This window comes from Staurois parvus, unplaced genomic scaffold, assembly GCF_062004578.1.
Source record: "Staurois parvus isolate SC_StPar_1 unplaced genomic scaffold, SC_StPar_1.0 ptg000050l, whole genome shotgun sequence".
Lineage (NCBI taxonomy): Eukaryota > Metazoa > Chordata > Amphibia > Anura > Ranidae > Staurois > Staurois parvus.
In genome coordinates, this window is record NW_028317846.1 from 748,534 (window position 1) to 771,712 (window position 23,179).

Below are 23,179 nucleotides of genomic sequence, written 5' to 3' on the forward strand. Positions count from 1 at the left end.
AGGTCTGAAGCAGTATGTGGCTTTTACAGTTCAGATCCTGAGATGGCTGGGCTGGGTGCTCAACTTCAAGAAGTCAGCCTTGGATCGAGTACAGAGCCAGGAATATTTGGGGATGGTCCTAGACATGGTTCAGGCAAAGGTTTTTCTGCCTCCGGGGAAATGCTTCACCCAGAGAGAACTGGTTCACGGTTTAAGGGCCAAGAGGTATCCTTCAGTTCGACCTCTGTATGAGGTTGCTGGGAAGGATGGTGTCTTCATTCGAGGCAGGTCCCTATGCGCAGTTCCACTACAGGTTTTCATGACAATCTGCCAGTGATGGGGTTATCCGGATGTAGACCTGTTGGCATCCAGGTTCATCAACAAGGTCGACCATTTTTGTCTATGGTAAGTGGCCCTCGGGCTGCAGGGGTAGATGCCTTAGTGATTCATTTGAGCCAGTTTTTTCTGATTTCTGCTACTGCCACACCTCTTATGCAGGAGTCGGGTAGAATCAGTTCTGGTGATACTTATTGGCCTTGCCCAGGAGGGCCTGGTACGCAGATATAGTAAAACTGGCAGTGGTCTCTCCAATGTCGGCCAGACCTGCTGGCTCAAGGACCTATATTGCACCCAGCTTTACAGCCGCTAGATTTGACGGCAGGACTCTTGAGATCTCGATCCTGAAGGATGGGGGGTATCGGATTCTTTCATCTCCATTACGTTGAACGCTAGAAAGGTAGTTTCCTGGAACATTCATTACAGAACGTGGAAGGCTTACATTTCCTAGTGTGAGGTTTGGAAATGGCACCTATGAAAATATGTGATTGGTAGGATTCTGTTGTTAATTGACTCAGGGTTGTAGAAAAAATTAGCTGTTGGTACCGTTAAAGGCCAAGTTTCAGCATTAGCTGTTTTTTTCCAGAGACCCAATGAATCTTATTCTTTGGTTCGCACTTTTTTTTGCAAAGGAGTGATGCGTATTGCTTCTCCTGTTGGGTTACCTTTATGTCCTTGGGACCTGAACTTGTATTTGGAGGTTTTGCAGAAACCATCATTTGAACCTATTAGGGAAATTCCACTGGTCCTGTTGACTCAAAAGGTTTTGTTTCTAGTGGCAATCACTTCTGCAAGAAGGGTGTCGGAGCTGACATCTCTTCCTTGCAGAGAACCATTTCTGGTTTTGCATCAATATAAGGTGGTACTGCGACCTTAACCAACTTTTTTTTTACCAATGGTGGTTTCTAGTTTTCATCTCAATCAGGACGTTGTTCTGCCTTCATTCTTTCCTATGCCTCAGTGAGCAAGAGAGAGATCTCTGCATTCCTTGGATGCAGTATTCGCTTTAAGTGACTGCATGGGTCAGGAGGTCAGATGCTTTGTTCGTGCTGGTAAGTGGCCCTCGAGCTGCAGGGGTAGATGCCTTAGTGTTTCATTGGAGCCAGAGGTCAGATGCTTTGTTCGTACTGCCTAAGGAGCCTAGGAAAGGACAGGTGGCATCGATGGTGACTATTTCACATTGGAGCCGGCAATTGATCATTCAAGCCTATGGTTTGAAAGGTAAGGTCCCACCCTTTCGGGTGAAAGCACACTCTACCAGGAGTTTGGGGGCATCTTGCATCAATGGCTCATGTTTGTAAGGCTGCTACATAGTGTTTGGTTCACACATTCACAAGGTTCAACCAGGTGGAAGTCAGAGCTGCAGAGGATTTTGTCTTTGGCTGCAGTGTTTTATGCACAGCTGAGTAGGTACTGAGGGATTGTTGACAGTGGCTATCATGGTGTCACCCTCCCCTCAAATTTATTGCTTTAGGACATCCCACATAGTCATGAATAGCCTGCTCTGTGTACAGTGAAGAAAACTGAATTTTTTTCTACATACTTACCTGTAAAATCCATTTCTTGGAGTACATCATGGAACACAGAGGTCCCGCCCCTCTTTCTGGAATTTTATTGCTTGCTACAAAAACTGAAGTGCTTCCTGTGTAGGAGGGTTATATATGGGAGGACTTCCTTTCTAATTGGTCGGCCAGTGTCCACTCCCCTATAGGTGGCATATAACCCACAGTCATGAATAGCCTGCTGTGGATTTTACAGGCAAGTATGTAGAAATTTTTTTTTTTTTTTTTTTTTTTTGTATCTAGCATCCTACTCCTGCAGGTGTTGCTATACCTAGTGCATAATAATCTGAAGCTAAGTTCCCTCCCTGCCTGCTCTGTTTAGACCAGTCCATATGGAACTTCCATCAGAGAGAGTCTGAAAGCAAACAGCAGAGAACATGTTGCTTTGTCCTGCATTGGCAAAGCATGGGTTCACATTAAATTTATCCAAGATTCTTTGAAGAGTTAAACTCAGCATTTGTAAAATCAAAAAGGAAAATCTTTAATAAGAAAGCTTGGACAAATATTGTATTGTATTTGAAGAGTAAATATTCAGATGGTTGCCTAAATCCAGTTGTGACACTTTAAAACAAGCCTGTCATTAATAAAGGTCCTACATAAAAGCAGGTACCTGTTGGCAAGGAATTTTCATCTGTGCACCTCCTGATCTTCCCAATGGCTCACCAACCAGGCATCCCCATGCTCATTGAGAATACCCCTACTGGCCACAAAAGAACTTTCGACAGGTGGGCAGTGGGTGATTTAGTCCAAAAGATGAGGGATTTATGACCTTTGGAATAAAGTAAAACCAGGATCAGAGGGCTGGGCAGAAAAGAAAACCCCTTGTGTACTGTTTGATGTTACTGTTCTGTTTCATGTATTGTCCCCCCCCATTGTACAGCGCTGAGCAAACCCTTTGGCGCTATATAAACACGATAAATAAATAAAATAATAAATAAATAAAAGGTAATAATAAACAACTTGTTGTGCTTGCTTTTTGAAAGGTCCTTCTACTTTGACATGTTTAACAGGTTCTTTTTAGGACAGTGGTGTTGTAGTTTGCCTTTTTTAAGTCATGCCTATATTTAGTAGGCTATCATCTTATCCAGCACTGTGTAAATCTCCTGTAATAAGTTCTTCACACTGTTCTCATTATATAATATTACTGCCATCCATAAGGCTATATTTGCTTGGACCCTTTTCTAATACAGAGATTTTTTTTATTATTATTTTTTTTTTTAATAATGTATCGGAATGCCTATGAATGTCTTACATTGCTGTATATCTCAAAGAGCCATTATCACAGGAGCTTCTTTCATGTCCTCAATAAAAAACAAGATGACGGTTCCCCTATAAGCGGTGTCATGAGGGGAGATTAGGAGTGAGTCATGGTCTATATATAACATCTGTAGCGGTCAGCTAACCCAAGTGTCTGAGCTGTGATTGCTGATCATTATGTCTGTTACCAATGACCATCATGTTACAAAATAATGTGAAATCATTCCCGCTTCCCCCTCTAACAACAAAACTGCACAAAGCGATGCAGATAAGTCACAGTAATTGTCTGCTTCTGCATTAGTACTGATTGTTGCATGATGAGTATTCTGGGAATTAGGCCTCCACTGATTCCTCACTTGTTTATATATGAGCGTGCATGTAGCCACTTAATATAAAATTGATCGTTATTCGTTAGAGGGCAGCTCAGATCTAATGACGTTTGCCAATTGCAGCAAGTTCCTTACACCGTTCAAATTTGATTATCCAGATAAATGTGTGTTTGATAGACTTCTCTCTTTTCAATTTAAGTGAATTCTATAAGCTTTGTGTTTCGCAGACCTGTTGCCCTGATCCAAGTCATGTTTTCCAGGGCTCTTCACTCAGCCACTGGTAAAATAATTAGGATTTCTTCTCAAATGATACAAATTAATGTAGCTGTGCTTCAGTGAGCGAGCTTACAATACATGCTTTGTTAGGGATATGTCATACTATTGATTATGTTGCTGGAGACAGTTTGACAGTGTGAAAATAGCTAAGTCATCTTTCCTTTTTCAGTGATGTTGCTTCTTCATTGGGATGTTGCTCTATCAGTGATTCCTTTCCAGCATCTGAGATTTTGCAGCGTTTCAGCTGCTGGAGGGATGCCGTGAGAAATGGAATTTAAGCTCAAAAACAAAAATGTAATATATAGCAGCGTATCAGTCCTTAGATGTGCAGGTTGCATTGGTTTTCTTTTTTAGAGGCTTTTTTCCTTTATTTTCACATGGTGGTCTTGCGAATAATAGACTTTGTCCTAGGGTGACAGTACTCGCTCACTGTACTGTATTTATGGTGGAACTGAGTTGCCACCTAAGGCTCATGCCTGATTTTGACTATAAATATCTTCCCTGGGAAAGCTGATAACATTGGCTGAGATGTAAGTTCAGTGCATAGGATATTACAAGACTACTAGAGGTCTGTCAGGCCCTACAGAATATCTTGTGTTTGCAAAAAATTTTATTTGTCTGAAAAAAGAAATCAAATGCAGCCATTACAGCTAGGGACTGGTAAGCAGTGATATCACGTGGTGACTGATGTGGCCCTTGGACATCCATTTCTGATGAAGCATGCGTAAGGCCTGAAATGTGCTCTGACTTCACTGCGCATGTTCGCCATATGTTGGAATGTGATCAGCTCTTTTTTTTTTGCTGCTTTGTGAGTACATTATGTTTACAATAAATTTGGATTAATTTTACGGTGTTACTCTATATGTATTGCCTTTTCTTGGATGAGATACATATAACATGGGGATTCCTGGAGAGAAGAGGAATAATCTGGGGTTGTTGGAGTGATCCCAATGACAACTACCATCTGCCTAATATTTTGAAAAAGCGCATGTGACCTCCATAATTAGGGGTTGCAGGATTTAGTAAGAGACTTTTTTTTTAATGATGATGACTGTGAAGGAGTATTCCCAATAGTGATTCACTGGGTGTTGGAGAACACAAGTAGTTAATATTACTACTTATATATTTTAACAGACTTTTATATAATATTTCACAGTCAGTGTGGTGGACTCAAGTTTAAATTGAGATTGTGTTTGTATCCTGCCTAAGATGCTTTGTAAATGGTTTGGCCCTCTGAGCAACGTTCATTGGGTAAAGTGGAGTTGTATTAAAGAGATTGTCACTGGCAAAGTGTCACCAGTGGTAGAATTGCAACTGTGACATGGCCCTTGAAGGTACTGGAGGGAATGTTTTGGAAATCTGGGGGGATTTATTTAGGCAATGCCATTGAAAATGTATTTCTTCAGTTTGTGAGAAATGATACAATATTCATTCCTCCAACATTTTCCAACTAGGAATCTAGCAGAAAGCCTATCTACTCCATATGGCAGTAAACTTGTCTGTTCCCTCTAATTTATTATCTGTGAAAAATAATCAGGTCCATAATACAAAGCACCTTGGCTGTTTAAGCAATACTATATTTTATCTATGCCTAGAAGTCTGCTCAACATCAACTACTCTGCATGATCCCCCCAATCAGCAATTGGACTTCTATTAGGAAACCGCTGAAAATTGTCTTGCAAGCAAGGCCCATGATAGAAGAAGGGATTGAAATATGACATGTTTACCCTCAGCGTTACTGACAGAAGAGGGTCACATTGGGTCCCAGTGCAATACGGGAGCTGAAATGTGGGGGGTGATCCTCTTATGCTTCCTCACAGGGCAATTACAGTGCCTTAAAAATGTATTCATACCCCTTGAAAATTTCCACATTTTTTCATGTTACCATCCAAAACATAAATGTATTTTATTGGGAGTTTATGTGACAGATCAACATAAAGTGGCACATAATTGTGAAGTGGAAGGAAAATAATAATGATTTTCACATTTGTTTACAAATAAATATCTGAAAAGTGTGGCGTGCATTTGTATTCAGCCCCTTTACTCTGATACCCCTACCTTAAATCTAGTGGAACCAATTGCCTTCAGAAGTTACCTAATTATTAAATAGTCTACCTCTGTATAATTTTATCTCAGTATACATACAGCTGTTCTGTGAAGCCCTCAGAGGTTTGTTAGAGAACATAAGTGAACAAACAAGACAGTTTTTATACATATCCCATGCCTGTCATGGCCATTTTACATGTGAAATGACAGCACTGAGAAATATTTGGAGTGTTTTTTATTTTACAGGCAAGAACTAAAACAGGAGTTCATCATTTCATAAACTAAATTATTTTTCTTATTGAGATAATGCCCTGAGTTTTTCAGATGGCAGTCAAAGGAAATTCTGTAGACAATTTGTTCTTGCATGTGTTTTAAAGTTGATGTTTTTTCTTTAGCCTGTGATCCATATTTTATCATAATAAGCCTTTATGGTATGTTACCATTATTTCATCACATCGTTAATCATAACCCATCCAGGCATAATTCATATTTAATGTGTCAGTAATTCTAAACACTGAAAATTAACATCAGCTAAAAGCTGTAATTATGCTGAAGTTTGTTTGCATAGCTTGTTATATCTGTAGGTTACAGCCACTTTGATTAGGTGATGTTTGCCTTAATAAGTATTTTCTCTGATGAGGGTGAACAGGTCCTAAAAAACGTTTTGGTTTATGTTTGAACTGCAATGTGTTAAATGGTCACCAGTTCTGAGGGGTTCACTACTGCTGCATTCTTTAATTTAAAGAGACTGGTTACCTGGCTGTCACGGTGACCCAGGGAGTTCATTGTGTCATCACTAAGCAGATCTAAAAGTTTGAATTTACGTGTTGAATGATTGTTTTAAGTTATTGAATGAGGCATATAAAATCCAAAAAGAGTCAAGCAGTATGTCTTTTAGAACTAGTTTACTGTAAGCTTAGAGAACCATCCCAACTACATCACGAATTTCAGATCTTTGAGTTTTTCATCTACATACCTGTCTTCCTATATCTCTTGTAACTGTAATGGTGACATGTCACTAGAATTCCTCATTCTGCCCAACTGCAGCAGCTATCAACATCCCTCTTCTCCTGTGATATAGAGCATTTTGAAATCCATCTTCCAGTGTGAGGGCTTCACGAACTAGAATGGTCAGAAACAAAAGTTGCAGTTGGTTGGATAGATAAGATACCAGTGAATGAGTCAACCTACCTAAAACTAAAATGCCAAAATGTGTGCAACGTTTACCTTTGAATCTGGTATCTATAATATTGTTTTGTTCTCTACTAGGCTTAATAGTTATTTCTTCTGCTTTTTCTAAGTGACAGTGAAGACGTTCCACCAAGGAAGAGAACTTTCAGCAGCAGATCAAAAGAAAAGGAGGAAAAAACAGCGGCCAAAAAGAAGAAAGCCACACAGAGATCTGAGGAGTCATTCGAGCCACTAAATACTGGACTGTCACTGGCAGAAGATGAGGAGCTGGTCTTACATCTCCTAAACAGCAGCAGCTAATTATTTACCCAACTGTGTTTTTCTTGGCCATCTTCCGTCTTAGATCAACGGCTCTTTACAAAATCAATTTGACTTCAAGGCAGTTCAGTACTCGGGGACAATGATAAATGAGAACTGAAGAATGACCTCCAAATAGCCAGTCTGCAGTATAAATACAGCAAATGTAATTCCTGAAAGAGCCATTTTACCTACATTACAGTTTTGGTTTCCTAAAAGTGTGTTTATGGATATAAGGAAAAGTATATTAAAGGCTTACAGTATATTCATAGTGCATTAAGAAGTTTCAGGAAAATATGGTAACTGACCTTAATTATAAAATGTTACAGAGAGAAAGAGAGACTTTCCTGTCATCCTGTTGCATATTTACGCATACCAGGGTAGTCATTGGTAAACTTTTTTTTTTAAAGTTAGCATGTCACAAACTTAGGCAGTTTAAAGTAAACACTTGAAGATACTGTACCTTCAGTGGCAACCACATTTCAAGCCATTCGGTACAACCAAAAATACAGGCAGCTGCAATACCAATATTTGGATTTTTCTGTAAAAGTTGTGCCTGTTTTTGCCCTTCACAACTTGTAAGCGTCTTATTGGTCCTTTAATTTGTTTGTCAGCTTTATTGATCAATTAGGAGGGGTGGCGTAAAGCATACATTTACAGGAAAGATGGAGATTAGCTTATAATGTTGCCTATACAGTATGTCTGTGTCTGCTGATCATTATGACATACAATTTCCACTGATGCTTATGAATTGTTTTCATCCTGTTCTAAGTTTGATTGCCATATTTTGAATATTTTGACAGGCTTTCAATAAAATGGCCGAAAAGAATGGAGTGATAGTCTGGCATTAGTTTTCTAAATAAATACATGGCCAAATATTGAAAACATATTTACACCCATATATGCTTTTTAGGTGGATGCTGGAGAGTTGATTCACACACCAGCCTTTTAAATTCAAATGGGAAGAACGCTCTCAGCTCCTCTCCATTTGCTATAGGCATAACGGTATTTTTTGATTTTGAAGGCGATGTCGCCACTGGAATCTCTCAGAGCAGACAAAAATTCACCTATATCTGTGTGTTACAGTGGGGTAAACAGACCTATAGTTATGGGAGCATTTTAATATATTCTTATAAATGATGGATACTGCTCAATTACTGATCCTTATCCTTTATTTCAAATTTACTAGCTTTGTTACTCACGCTGTGTCTTAGAAATTTTCAATTACTAGCCCTACTTCTTTTTATTGAGAATTACATTTTTTCTAGTAATCATATTGTGAAGTTTTGTCATCACTAAATAGTGTAAGCTTGTAATTTAAAGTTAGAGGTATTGAAGGCTGAACTTTTTTTTTTGCCTTTTAATCCATTCCTTACAATAAAGTGTTACTAAACCCACAATCAGTCTGTATATGCAGTATAGCATGCTTGTTATACTCACTGTGGAACCTAAGGGGATAACCCTCTGCATTGTGTAAAAACACTGTTTGATCCTGATTTCTCTGATCCTCTCCTTATTCCAGTGCCCCCCACTTATCTTCTGATACAACATATTGTGTATAGTCACTCTGCATATGCTCAGTTTGGTGTGTATTGCTAGAGAGTTTTTTTTTTGGGTAGAGTGCATGTGATCAGCACAGGGCCAATGTGCACTGTCCAGACAGAGTTCCAGGGTCCTACATGCTCCTAGAGCAGAATAAAAACTCTGCACAAGCTTTAACCAGTGCTCGACTGGACACTAGTAGAAATCACAAGACTCCTCTAACTGCTGATGAGAAAAGGTATTTAGCAATTTATATTTACTAAAATAATTGGGTTTAGTAACACTTTAAGGTAGAAAATGTCACAGTAGTTGTATTGCCTCCCCACCTCCCTATACACTTACCTGAGCCCTATCTCGTTCTAAAACTGTGCATATCTACAGCAGCACTGGTCTCTCTCCCCTCGCAGACTTGGAGAAAGCAGCAGGGACCAATGGCTGTCAATCAAATCCTGTAACAAGGTAGGAAGAAGTAGGGGATGGGGCCAAGCCTCTATGTTCTGTGTCTCTTTACAACCATTTTAAGTAACCCAAAGCACCAATACATAGTCTAAGACAACCTGTTTGGCTGCCTTATATGCTAGAAACGTCTAGGAAAGCTAAGAGTCCACCAAAGAAGTTCAATTTCTGGATTTTTGCAATTTTCCAGGGGTGACCTGACCATGGGGCCAGGGAGAAAGTACTAATGAGGTTAGGGATACACACATAAGCCTCCGCTCCATGTACACTGACAACTGTGGCTGAACTATATGAACAGCTGTGTACTTCTAAATATGGCTGACCTGTTTATGGATTCCAGCATTTGATGTGAGCAGAATACAGATTGCAGTTTGCAACTTGGGAAATCAACTACTTTTACCTGTAGATTTATAACGAAGGAAGATCCACAGCTTTTTTTTTTTTTCTACGTGTACATGCAATCCTGTTTAATGGCAAGTATTTCAAAATAAAGAGTGGATTTATGGTTTATGTTAAAATGCTTTGCTTTGTCTGCTTGTGTCTGGATGATATAGAATATAGAGGGATTGCCAAAGTGTCATAAAGGGTATTTTTCTCATTTTTACAAGTTGTGCTCCAGGGAACTGGCTAAATACACCACTGAATTACATATGGGAAGCTGTTTTACCTTCCAGAGTATTTATTCCTTACACATGCGGCACTCGTAGTGTCAGCACACCCCTTCCAGCAGTGATGGGGATGTGTCTCCTTGATGATATGCAAAAGAGAGGCTAACAAATGATTGCAGGATCCGATTGCCTTCCATGTGTAGAACATTGCTCTGGCATGCGATAGTATATATTCTACAGTGTCTGGTGCAGTGTCTGTACAGCGCACGATTTTGGGTGCAGTGCCTGCAAACCTGCAGATGTCACTGATGACCTGCAGTAGACTGCTTCCACTTGCTGCCTGCTATTATGGGCCCAGACTGTCCAGGTTCTTGATTCAATGCTTGATATCTAGTGCTGCAATTTTCACTAAATATTTATGGTAGGCTGTTCATGCAAACAAATTAACACCACATTAACACCTTTAACAGATTAACAGATAATTGCTTGTCCATAAAGCAGTTCTTGTTGACAATCTTCCTTTTGCAGAGGATTTAAAACAAAAAACATGGGCAACACTTCCTGTATTAGACATGCTTGTGTCTCACGTTTAGAAAGCCTTGACCATTCTCATAGGGGAAGCTCCTTCTTCTAAGGTCCCTACTGAAAAGTTTGGAAGTCATTTTTTGATCCATCTATTCCTTTGTGGGCTCTGCCATTCTAAAACAAGCTTTCATCTGCACTCTTTTTCAAACTTTGGCTATAGGTGAGATCCCTAAGTCATAACCTGGTAGGGCTGGCATTGACACTCGATTTATTGATTGTGTTGACCAGATGACTGTTACATTGAATGTTATGTGCAACTTAGCATTGGGTGCTAGCCAAATTATATCTTCTGTTCAGATCTGCAGGCCCCTCTGGGTTAAAGGGTAAGTTCTCTTTTTTTAGAAAAAAAATGAAAAGCTGAACTTAGAACCCGAAAGCTACAGTTTCACCTTTGTCCTCCTTGTTTCTTCACTTCAGCATGTCGGGCAGACTTTTCAGCCATTTGGGAATTGCTGTCCTGGGGATCATTTCTTCCTTCCCCCAAACAGAAAAAGTTTCAAGGTTTAATGCAAATCTGCTTACAGCTCTGAAACTCAAAGGAGGCATTTGGTCCCATTTAGACTTGAAAGCGCTCAGTGCCTTTGTATATACTTAAATCTTGTAATCTATTGATCATTTATTGATTCCTTTCATTGCAAAGACATCTTAGCATCCCTCAACATAAGGGATGTGTATTTACATGTTCCTATCTTTCCATGTCATTAGCCATTTCTTTGCTTTGGGCAAAAATCCCTATCAGTTTGTGGCCTTTTAATTTGGCCTTGCCTTGGCTCCAAGAGTGTTCACAAAGGTCCTTGTGCCATTATGGACCTTTTTTGTCTCTGGGATATCGCATCCAAATATTTGGACAATTTACTGTTTCATGTTCAGACCTCTCTGGCTCAGGACTCCAAAATGTCAATGCGGATCTTGGAGAACTTGGGATGATCTTCAGAAATTCATCTGTAGCTCTATTACATTGTTTGGAGTTCTTGGGCCTTCTGAATAATTTTCAAGCCAACACAAAACTGCAGAGACAGGTCCCCGACATTGGTCTTCAAGCTATCCAAGTTATCAGCATTATCCTGTAAGAATCCCATTTGCTTTTACATGAAGTCAAGGTTGTTTTATTATTATTATTATTATTATTATTATAATACAGGATTTATATAGTGCCCACTCCTTGGTGCTTACAATCTAAGAGGTTTTGAGACCAAATGGTCTGTGCATTTCACCTTAATTAGAATATTATATTGCTTTCTTTGTACCTGAGCTCTGGAGAGTTTTCTCCCTTGTCTGGATGAGGAGAGAGTAAGTACAAAAATCATATTTCTGTGCTATGGGTGCTAAGGCTAACACAGTTCTATCACATAACATGTTTAGACTGGTGACCAGACTTTGCTGAAGTTAAGCAAACAGGTAGGTATGCTCCATGCCCCAAGCCTGTGACCACATAGGGATGGAGCAGCAACAGCTTGAAGAGGTCATCTCGTTGCTCTTTCATCCTGTCAGCCTCCCAATGCAGTCCATCCCTCTCTTAGTCTGATGCTGCTGTACAGGGTATTTCAAGAGGCGGAAATCAAGTTAAATTCTAGTGTTTATACTAACTACATTTATTATGATACATATCATTGTTTCTTTTTTTTTCTATTTTCATATAATTCAACTTTAAACTTTTTGCTCTTACTCCACCCCCACCCCCCTTTACCCCTCTAGCACATGTCCCACCACTATTTTTTTGTAACTTGTGTGTGCAGCGAGAAACCATTTTTTTCCATACTTTTTTTTTTTTTTTAGTTCAACAACAAATAACAAGTGCCAACAATAGTCACATTAGCATAAAGACAGAAAACAATCAAAGACAATAGGCAAGTAGAAGGTTATGTTCTGGCCCCCATAGCCCCCCCCCCCCAATTAGCCCACACAGGGAATAAATGAATACAGTATCTCAGAGTGAGAAATGTATACTTAGCTCCAGCATAAAGGCCGTCTATTACATATATTGATTGTACCGCTCAGTAGTTTTAAAGTGAGACCAACAAGACCAGACAGTTGTAAATTTGTGTATTCGATCATGAGATATTGCGATCAACTCCTCCATTTGTATTTTATTGATTCTGAAGAACCATTCCTTGATTAAGGTTACCTGTGTAGATTGCCGGTAGACTGGTATACACAGCTTAGCTGTGTTGACCAAGCACATAGCCAGAGACTTCCCATACTGCTTTTTTGAGAGAGATGTGTGATGTAGTAAATACTGTTCAGGAGTAAAATCTAGTGTGTACTTGGCAACTAGCGCAATTATCTCATGAACCAATTGCCAAAAGGGGCAAAGCCAGTCACAAGTCCACCAAATATGGAGCATCGTGCCAACTCCTCTGCTACATCTCCTGCAAGTGCCCAGGGCTGTGGGTGAAAATTTTTGTAGGAGAACCGGGACTCTATACCAGTGGGTTTGAATCCCTCGGACACAGTGGATCACTGATCAATGAAAAGAGCTGAAGACGTGTCCAATCGCAGCTGATCGCATGTAAATAAGGAAATGCTGGTTATCTGCATTCCTCTCCTCACGAGCTGACAGCTCGTGAGGAGAGGAGAGCCGGTAATCGGCATTCCTCAGAGGGTACATGTACACTGATCATCAGGGCACTGATGATCAGTGTGCCCTGATTGATGATCAGTGTAGCCCATCAGTGCCACCTATGAGTGCCGCCTAACGGTGTCAGTAAGTGCCACCTATCTGTGCTGCCTTTCAATGCCCATCAGTGCCTCCATCAATGCCACCTATCAGTGCCCATCACTGCAGCCTCATTAGGCTTTAGAAATGGGTATGGTCCATAGGGTTTGTCCCAGATTTCCTATTAAAATCAGGTAGTACAGTATATACCTCTTCTTACACCCCAATTAAGGGGTGGGCATACACTTCTATCCAATGTAGGTGTGGAAGGTCAACAATTTTACAGGCTCCTGCAAATAACATATTGTACAATGGCTTGTATCATAAAGGGGAACTGTCCATGTATTCTTTTGTCCTCTCCATAAGAATGTTATACATCACACAGTAAGTTGTTATACATATGATGTTAGACATTCAGCAATATGAACGCCCAATACATTAGAACAGCCTTTATTTATATTTTACACTATCAGCAAACTAAACAAACCAATGTTTGTCTGAAAAGTGTGCATCGGAACCTCTGAGATATGTTACTGCCAGGTGTGACTAATTTTAAAAAGTGTCTGTGACAAATGTGGGCCACTGTTGGTGTTGCTGGTATTAGCCACTTAGATCCAGTGCCGTATGGGAGATCAGAATCTGGTTTGCTGATTTTCTTCCTATAAACACTGATAAATAAGACGCAGAGTCATAGCCAATCCAGGCAGAGCCTTTGTAATGAATTATCATTGGTAAAAACTGTAATTACATGTGTTCCATTACACTCCTGAGAGCTAGAGTTAGAGCAATACAACACTCCTCCTGTAAAGGGCTGGCCATCCGCAAGGAAGAAAGGGAAGCGTATTGTGCGCCAGTAATTAAGCAGCTCTGCCTTTTATGTCCTCTGCCTTCCAGAGGTTGTAGTTATGCCCATTGACTTTGTGCACAGTGCCCAGTTCTTGTGTTATCTGCTGACACGCACTTTAATTGGCGGTGAGATATGAGCAGGCTGGAGAGTCTCATTTCAGGAACTGATTTGGATTAGTATTTTATTATTTGCTATGGAAAACAGAACTGCAGAACAAAATGTCATGGCAGTGTCGGGTCAGTGGCAGATGAATTCTGGTTAATTGCTATGGGTTACTGCATCTTATCCTTTGCCTTATGGTTGCTGCAGGTGGGCATATAGATAAATGGAAATGTTCTATTCACACTGACCCTGTGATATATCATCTTTTAACGGTCATTAGAAAGATGGTTATTAGCTTTTCCTTACAATAGGATGCAACCCAAATGCTTTTTATATGTATGTACTGCACATATCTTCATATGTATGAAAAATTTGAATATCGTGCAAAAGTTAATTTATTTCAGTAATGCAACTTAAAAGGTGAAACTAATATATGAGATAGACTCATTACATGCAAAGCAAGATAGTTCAAGCCATGATTTGTCATAATTGTGATGATTATGGCTTATAGCTCATGAAAACCCCAAATCCACAATAGAATATTGTGAAAAGGTGCAATATTCTAGGCTCAAAGTGTCCCACTCTAATCAGCTAATTAAGCCATAACACCTGCAAAGGGTTCCTGAGCCTTTAAATAGTTTCTCAGTCTGGTTCAGTAGGAATCACAATCATGGGAAAGACTGCTGACCTGACAGTTGTGAAGAAAACCATCATTGACACCCTCCATATGGAGGGAAAGCCTCAAACGGTAATTGCAAAAGAAGTTGGATGTTCCCAAAGTGCTGTATCAAAGCACATTAACAGAAAGTTATGTGGAAGGGAAAAGTGTGGAAGAAAAAGGTGCACAAGCAGCAGGGATGACCGCAGCCTGGAGAGGATTGTTAGGAAAAGGCCATTCAAAAGTGTTGGGGACTTTCACAAGGAGTGGGCTGAGGCTGGAGTCAGTGCATCAAGAGCCACCACACACAGACGGATCCTGGACATGGGCTTCAAATGTCGTATTCCTCTTGTCCAGCCACTCCTCAACAACAAACAACGTCAGAAGCGTCTTACCTGGGCTAAAGAAAAACAGACCTGGTCTGTTGCTCAGTGGTCCAAAGTCCTCTTTTCTGATGAGAGCAACCTTTGCATCTCATTTGGAAACCAAGGACCCAGAGTATGGAGGAAGAATGGAGAGGCACACACTGCAAGATGCTTTAAGTCCAGTGTGAAGTTTCCACAGTCTGTGTTGATTTGGGGAGCCATGTCATCTGCTGGTGTTGGTCCACTGTGCTTCATTAAGTCCATGGTCAACGCAGCCATCTACCAGGAGATTTTGGAGCACTTCATGCTTCCTTCCGCAGACGAGCTGTATGGGGATGCTGATTTCATTTTTCAGCAGGACTTGGCACCTGCCCACACTGCCAAAAGCACCAAAACCTGGTTCAATGACCGTGGGATTACGGGGCTTGATTGGCCAGCAAACTCACCTGACCTGAACTCCATAGAGAATCTATGGGGCATTGCCAAGAGAAAGATGAGAGACATGAGACGGAACAATGCAGAAGAGCTGAATGCCGCTATTGAAGCATCCTGGTCTTCCATAACACCTCAGAAGTGCCACAGGCTGATAGCTTCCATGCCACACCGCATCGAGGCAGTAATTGCTGCAAAAGGGGCCCAAACCAAGTACTGAGTACATATGCATGCTTATACTTTTCAGAGGTCCGATATTGTTCTATGTACAATCCTTGTTTTATTGATTGCATGTAATATTCTAATTTTCTGAGATTGTGGATTTGGGGTTTTCATGAGCTGTAAGCCATATTCATCACAATTATGACAAATCACGGCTTGAACTATCTTGCTTTGCATGTAATGAGTCTATTTAGTTGCACCTTTTAAGTTGCATTACTGAAATAAATGAACTTTTGCACAATATTCTAATTTTTGAGTTTCACCTGTATATGGGTTGGACAAAAACACCAGGTAAAAGAACAAAATCATAGCCTGATATAGGTGTTGGACTGCCTTCGGCATCCAAAACAGCCTGAATTCTCCTAAGAAGAAATATAAGTCTTGGATAGTAGATAATGGGTAATGATACCACCCTTCATGCAAAAAGCGGTCCAGCTCTCGCAGAGATACTAGAGGTGGAAAATGAGCCAGAACCTTGTTCTCCAAAATTTACCATTGTGGCTCTGTGATATTGAGTTCTGGCAATTGCGGGGCCCAGGGAAGGTGCGAGACTTTGCATACCACGATTTGTCAGCTCCGGCTGTGTGAATCAGAGGATTAGCATTTTGGTAAATGGCACTGTCTTCAGGAAACAACGTCTGCACCATGTGGTGTATGTGGTTGGCCAAAGTTTGTACATAGTCACTGGCAGTGACTCCAACTTTCAAGGTGATGATGGTGCCTGCAAAATACTAAAATATGGCTGCCCAAACCATGATTGCGCTGCCACCATGCTTTACCATTGGCACAGGACATTCCTGGTCATAAGCTTGGGACGGTGTTCGTCCAGTGGTTGGGAACAGTATTAAGCTTGCTTCATTGGACCATATTACAGTCTTCTATTGATAGTCCATGATTTATGGGTGTTGCACCACTCTCTCCTCTTCTGATCATTAATATCAGTCACTAATGCTTTGGAGGAATGGAAGGAAGGACTCTTCTGAATGTACCGGCTTGTCGCCACCCCTGAACTCCAGAGCAGGGAGGAGGGTGGGAGGAATGGAAGGAAGGACTCTTCTGAATGTACTGGCTTGCTGCCACCCCTGAACTCCAGAGCAGGGAGGAGGGTGGGAGGAATGGAAGGAAGGACTCCTCTTCTGAATGTACTGGCTTGCCATCGCCGCCCCTGAACTCCAGACCAGGGAGGAGGGTGAGAGGAATGGAAGGAAGGACTCCTCTTCTGAATGTACCGGCTTATTGCCACCCCTGAACTCCAGAGCAGGGAGGAATGGAAGGAAGGACTCCTCTTCTGAATGTCCCGGCTTGCTGCCGCTGAACTCAGAGCAGGTGGGAAGATGTTAGGCATAGAAGGTTTCCACTGAGGGTGAGAGCTGCCCAACGCTTCCTGGTAGAAAGTGAGTGATCCGCATGAAAGGTTAGCTCCCCTTTCCCGCTCCCCTGTAGTTTCCCTCCCTCCTCCCTGCCCAGAGTTCAGCGGTGACAAGCCAGTACATTCAGATGAGGAAGTCCTTCCTTCCATTCCTCCTGCCCTCTTCCCTGCTGAAATTCAACAGCAGCGGCAATTACAGCTGTGGCAGAAGAGTACATACAGAACAGGAGTCCACCCTGCCATTCCTCCTGATTACTAACAGCTGCAGCAGCGGGAGGAGAGGAGTCCACTCAGGCTGCTAAGTGGTGTGGTCACGGTCTGGACAGGACTTTCACTCGGTCCGTATTTGGACCACGGTCCGCCATTTAGTGATGCCTGCCCTATAGCAACCCACAAAATATAGTCTAGACTGCCCCTATAGCAAGGTAAAAAAAAAGTTTGCCTGTAGAATCCTTTAAATCACTTCCTTCTCCTGCCCAGGACTACATGTCCCATGAAGCATTGCTCCTCACATATTTAAATTCACAAGTTCTCAGACACTTACTAACATGTATGGATGGTGTTCTGAGCTGTATGTGTGCTGCACTGTATTTTTCTGATACATAAACAATTAATGCATACTGTATGCAGGCCAACTAATTGGCTGACCAACTCGGCTGACCAAATAATCGATTCTGAAAATAGTTGACAATTCTTTTTATAGTCGCTTGTCTTGATTAGTTGTTTCAGCTGGAAATGCCTCTTTGCAGGGGAGCTCCTTTGAATTGAGAACACAGGTATGTAAATGTATACCCCACACTCACCTATAGAGTTGGTATTCCTATAGTAACATATAAGGATCAGCCTAACAGCACCCCATTATCAACAGCATGTTGCTTGGCCTGATGCTGATCATATTGCCTAACAGACTGACGTTTGAAAGATAAGTTCACCTTTTGGACAAAAAAAATAAATGCACATTGTTTTACAGGTAAAAAAACATGCATGTATTATTTTTGTCTACAGGAGCCTGGAATGCATTGAACCAGCAATCAGTAGATCAGTGGTGCCATGCAGGTCTCCTGCAGACCTGTCAGAATATCTGCTTGCTGTACGGGATGTACAGCCAAGCAGATATACTGATAGGAAGCTTCAATGAACTACCACAGTGCTCCACAGCGCCACTAAGGCTGCCGGGACTTGCAGTTCATTCGTTCATGGAAGTGTGTGAATGAATGACGTAGCCGTGTGGGCGGAGCCATGCTGTTTTCAAATCTGATAGATAATATGGGGAAGCTTCTCCCCATATTATTTGTTGGGGGGGGGGCAGCGGCTGCAGCTATGGGAACATGTTACATATTCCACCCTAAAAACAAATGGAACATGTAACATGGTCCCAAAGGTGGACTTTAACCTCCCTGGAGGTATTCCCGAGTGTAGCTCGGGGTAAAGTTTCAGCACCACAAGCGGTAACCCCGAGCTACACTCGGGAATACCTTGCAGTGCTGCTCCAGGATCTCTTCTTCACTTACCTTGTCCTGCACTCCCGCGATGTCCCTCCTGCAGTGTCCACGGCAATGTCCTCCAGCGGATGCCGCCATCTGTCTTCTGGGTTCCGTTCCCTGCGACGTCAGGACTAACAGGAAATTTGAAATTTTTAAAAGTGACATTTACTAAATACACTAAAATCACATAGTAAAACATTACTGTATCAAACCATTTCACATACATATTGTCCCTAGTACTTTGTCCTGTGCCCTGCTTGCATTTTTACTGTTCTTTCTGCCGGGAAACTGAGAAACGTCCATGGCATCCAAAAAGCGTCCCTTTAGGTCAAAAGTGGTTTTAGACCAGCTAGAGAACAGTGATAGTAAATCAGAACTACTTGCAGAATTGAGTGATAATGATTTGTGGGGAAATTCATCATCAGACACTGAAAACGATTTTGCGACTTTGCTTAGCGATGTGCGAACTTGGCGCTATATTTCAAATTTCAGTGTTTTTGGTTTGATTATATTATTGAATTAAATTTATTATTATATTATTATTTTTTATGATTATTAAATTGTTATTTATGATTTCATGTTTCAAATTTTATCATACCCGGGATGTTTACTAGACTCTTGTTCGGACAGATTTCAGTGAGTTATTCCTAAAAATGACAGGCCTATAATAAAAAAAAAATACATATTTCCATGCAAAAAAAGTACTGCTTTGAGCACAGAAATGCTAACATAATCAGACCACTAGGGAGGCTTCGCAAGTGAAATGTTAACAATGAGTTTACTTATGTTCAAACAAAGGCAGCATTTCACCTTGTTTTATATTTCCAGTGTAATCCAATTGTTGTATGGCCATGATCTCCATTCTCCAACCTAGGGGTCTCCAAACTTTCTAAACAAAGGGCCAGTTTAGACTTTAGGGGGGCTGAACTGAGCCCAATGGGAGTAGAAAATGTCCCAATGTCTGTGAGAATAGACAATGCCCCATGTTTGGTGTCAGTGGGAGGGATAGTGCCCCATTTTTGGTGTCATTGGGAGAAATTGCGACCTGTTGTTTGTGTCACTGGGAGGAACTGCACCCTGTCATTGGTGTTATTGAGAGAACTTGTGCCCGATAGTTGATGTCATTGGGAGGAATTGTGCCCCATCGTTGGTGTCATTGGAAGGAATTGTGCCCCTTAGTTGGTGTCATTGGGGGGAATTATGCCTCATTGTTGGTATCAGTGGATAAAATAGTGCCCCAAGGGCCAGATAAAAGCAAGCAAAGGGTAACATCCAGCCCCTGGGTCGCAGTTTGGAGACCACTGCTCCAACCCAAAGAACACCATTATAATTGATCAGAAGAGCTGCATTCTCAGACTCACAACCAAGTGGCACTGCCTCTTAGACTTGAGATCACACCTCCTGGTTTTCTGGAAATCAACAGGCAATAATTCAGTTCACCTAATTAACAATAATTAATTGGATCACCTGGGGGTGTTTCAATTAATATGCCAGGAATGTTTTTAATATAGCCAGGTCAGGCCATTACATTTATTTAATTAAATGTGTATGCATTATGGGCTGTTTTATAGATTTATTTTCCAAGTAAATATATTTGTTCCTGCTGCTGGTATGACTCCCAACGGTATATTAGAATGCACATTACATTGCTCTGAATAGCTTCTGTTTAAATATTAAAGTCTGTTTTTACCGGGAAATGAAAACATTCTTTCAGTTATACTGTAGAGTGGGCATAGGTCTCATACATATGAATGCTAACATAGGGAGAGAATGTGAATAACACCCATAGTGCAAGCACTGATTTCTGCTGGGTATTCCCTCTGCACTCTGAACCTGGACCAGCAGCCTGGGTGCTCTGGTAGTTACCTGATGGATCAGTGCAGGACAAAAGAATAAATTTGTGTGTCTGAAGATCCCTCACATTATAGGAATTGTCTGTTAGGTAATGCTGGCTCCTGGTGAAGGTTTTATTAACCTCTTGCCAACCGCTCGTAGCAGTTTTACTGCTACTGAGTGACTGCTCTGTGCAAAATCACGGGTGTATGTATGTATATATATATATATATATATATATATATATATACAGTTGTGTTCAAAATAATAGCAGTGTGTTGAAAAAAGTGAATAAAGCTCAAAATCCTTCTAATAGCTTTTATTTCCATACACACAAATGCATTGGGAACACTACACATTCTATTCCAAATCACAACATGAAGAAAAATATATCAAATTTGTGTTGTTCCTCTAAAAAAATTGGAAAAAAGTGAATATTAGACTGTTCAAAAAAATAGCAGCGTTTGTATTCTTCTTTACAAACTCAAACATTCACTATATAAACTGAAAAATGTTTGAAGATTTTGCTTTCCTTTGAATCACTTAATTAATATTTAGTTGTATAAGCACTGTTTCTGAGAACTGCTGTACATCTGTGTTGCATGGAGTCCACCAACTTCTGGCACCTGTGAACAGGTATTCCAGCCCAGGATGATTGGACTACATTCCACAGTTCTTCTCTATTTCTTGGTTTTGCCTCAGAAACTGCATTTTTGATGTCACCCCACAAGTTTTCTATTGGATTAAGATCCAGGGATTGGGCTGGCCACTCCATAACGTCAATCTTGTTGGTCTGGAACCAAGATGTTGCACGTTTACTGGTGTGTTTGGGGTCGTTGTCTTGTTGGAACACCCATTTCAAGGGCATTTCCTCTTCAGCATAAGGTAGCATGACCTCTTCAAGTATTCTGATGTATTCAAACTGATCCATGATCCCTGGTATGCAATAAATAGGCCCAACACCGTAGTATGAGAAACATCCCCATATCATGATGCTTGCACAACCATGCTTCACTGTCTTCACAGTGTACTGTGGCTTGAATTCAGTGTTTGGGGGTCGTCTGACAAACTGTCTCCGGCCACTAGACCCAAAAAGAACAATCTTACTTTCATCAGTCCACAAAATGTTGTACCATTTCTCTTTAGGCCAGTCAATGTGCTCTTTGGCAAATTGTAACCTCCTCAGCACGTCTTTTTTTCAACAGTGGGACTTTGGGGGGGCTTCTTGCAGACAGCTTGGCTTCACATAGGCGTCTTCTAATTGTAACAGTACTCACAGGTAACTTTAGACCTTCTTTGATCTTCCTGGAGCTGATTGTTGGCTGAGTCCTTGCCATTTTGGCTATTTTTCTATCCATCCGAATGGTAATTTTTCGCTTTCTTCCACGTCTTTCAGGTTTTGGTTGCCATTTTAAAGCATTTGCAATCATTTTAGCTGAGCAGCCTATCATTTTCTGCACTTCTTTATATGTTTCCCCTTCTCCAATCAACTTTTTAATCAAGGTACGCTGTTCTTCTGAACAATGGAACGACCCATTTTCCTCAGAATTTCAGAGAGAAATGCACTGTAACCAGCACGTACAACATTTGCTGCCTTCCTTCCTTAAATAAGGGCAATAATTGCCACCTGTTTTTTAAAGAATGGATGACCTCACTAATAGAACTCCACACTGCTATTATTTTGAACAAGCCCCTTTCAATTAGTGATTCAATTACACAGAATCAGCAGCATGCATGTCATGACTGTTGGGTCTCTTGGATTTCTATTACTCTACTACACCTGCTAGTAAAGTATGTGCCATGTAGAAATATCATTTCTACCAAAAACAGTGATTGATCAGGTTAGTGATGTCTGACTGCTATTATTTTGAACACAACTGTATATATATATATGTGTGTGTGTGATTTTTGCATTTTGGGGTACGCATGTGTGCCACCCTACCCTTGCTGTCATTGGCTCCTGTGATTCATGGCCGGGACTCGGTGATCGGAGGAGCAGCTGTGCGTGTAAACAAGCAGGGAGGTGAAAGCCAGCACATCCCCTAGTAAAAGAGTACAATGTGTAATCATTCCCTAACACACAGTTAACCCTTTGATCACCCCAGATGTTAACCCCTTCCTGCCTGTGTCATTAGTACAGTGTCAGTGCTTTTTATTAGCACTGATCACTGTATTAGTGTCGCTGGAGATGTCCGTTCCATCAGCAGATGGATAGGGGACAGCAAAAGAAGGGTAGGATTAGAGAAGACAGGATCAAACATCCTTTTTACACAATGCGGAGGATTAATCCCTTAGGTTCCACAGGGAGTATAACAAGCATGCTTTACTGCATATACAGACTGATTTTACTGTTGTGGGTTTAGTAACACCTTAACATAATAATATAAGAAAAAATCAATATTTTAAATCTGCAGCTTCTATTAACCACTTGCCTTCCAGAGGATTTACCCCCCCCCTTCCTGACCAGGCGATACGGCGCTGCGTTACTTTAACTGACAATTGTGCGGTCATGCAATGTTGTACATAAATTAAATGTATGTCCTTTTTTTCCGTTGAATAAATCTTTCCTTCAGTGGTATTTGATTGCCTGTGCTTTTTTTTAACTTTTTGCGCTATAAACAAAAAAAGACTGACAATTTTGAAGAAAAAACTATATTTTTGACTTTTTGCTATAAAACATGTCCAGTAAAAAATGTTTAAAAATGTAATTTCGTCATAAATTTAGGCCAAAATTTATTCTGCTACAT

General features: G+C 40.9%; 1 protein-coding gene across 1 annotated transcript in view; it reads left to right on the top strand.

The window, feature by feature from the left end:
* Positions 1 to 9,789, top strand: part of DDX10 (DEAD-box helicase 10) — a 301,809-nt gene extending 292,020 nt beyond the window's left edge. The window contains exon 18 of the mRNA XM_089666084.1: positions 7,087 to 9,789. Coding sequence (XP_089522210.1) covers positions 7,087 to 7,276 — 190 coding nt within the window. The 3' untranslated portion in view covers positions 7,277 to 9,789. The remainder of the gene's footprint in view (positions 1 to 7,086) is intronic.
* Positions 9,790 to 23,179: the final 13,390 nt, after the last annotated feature.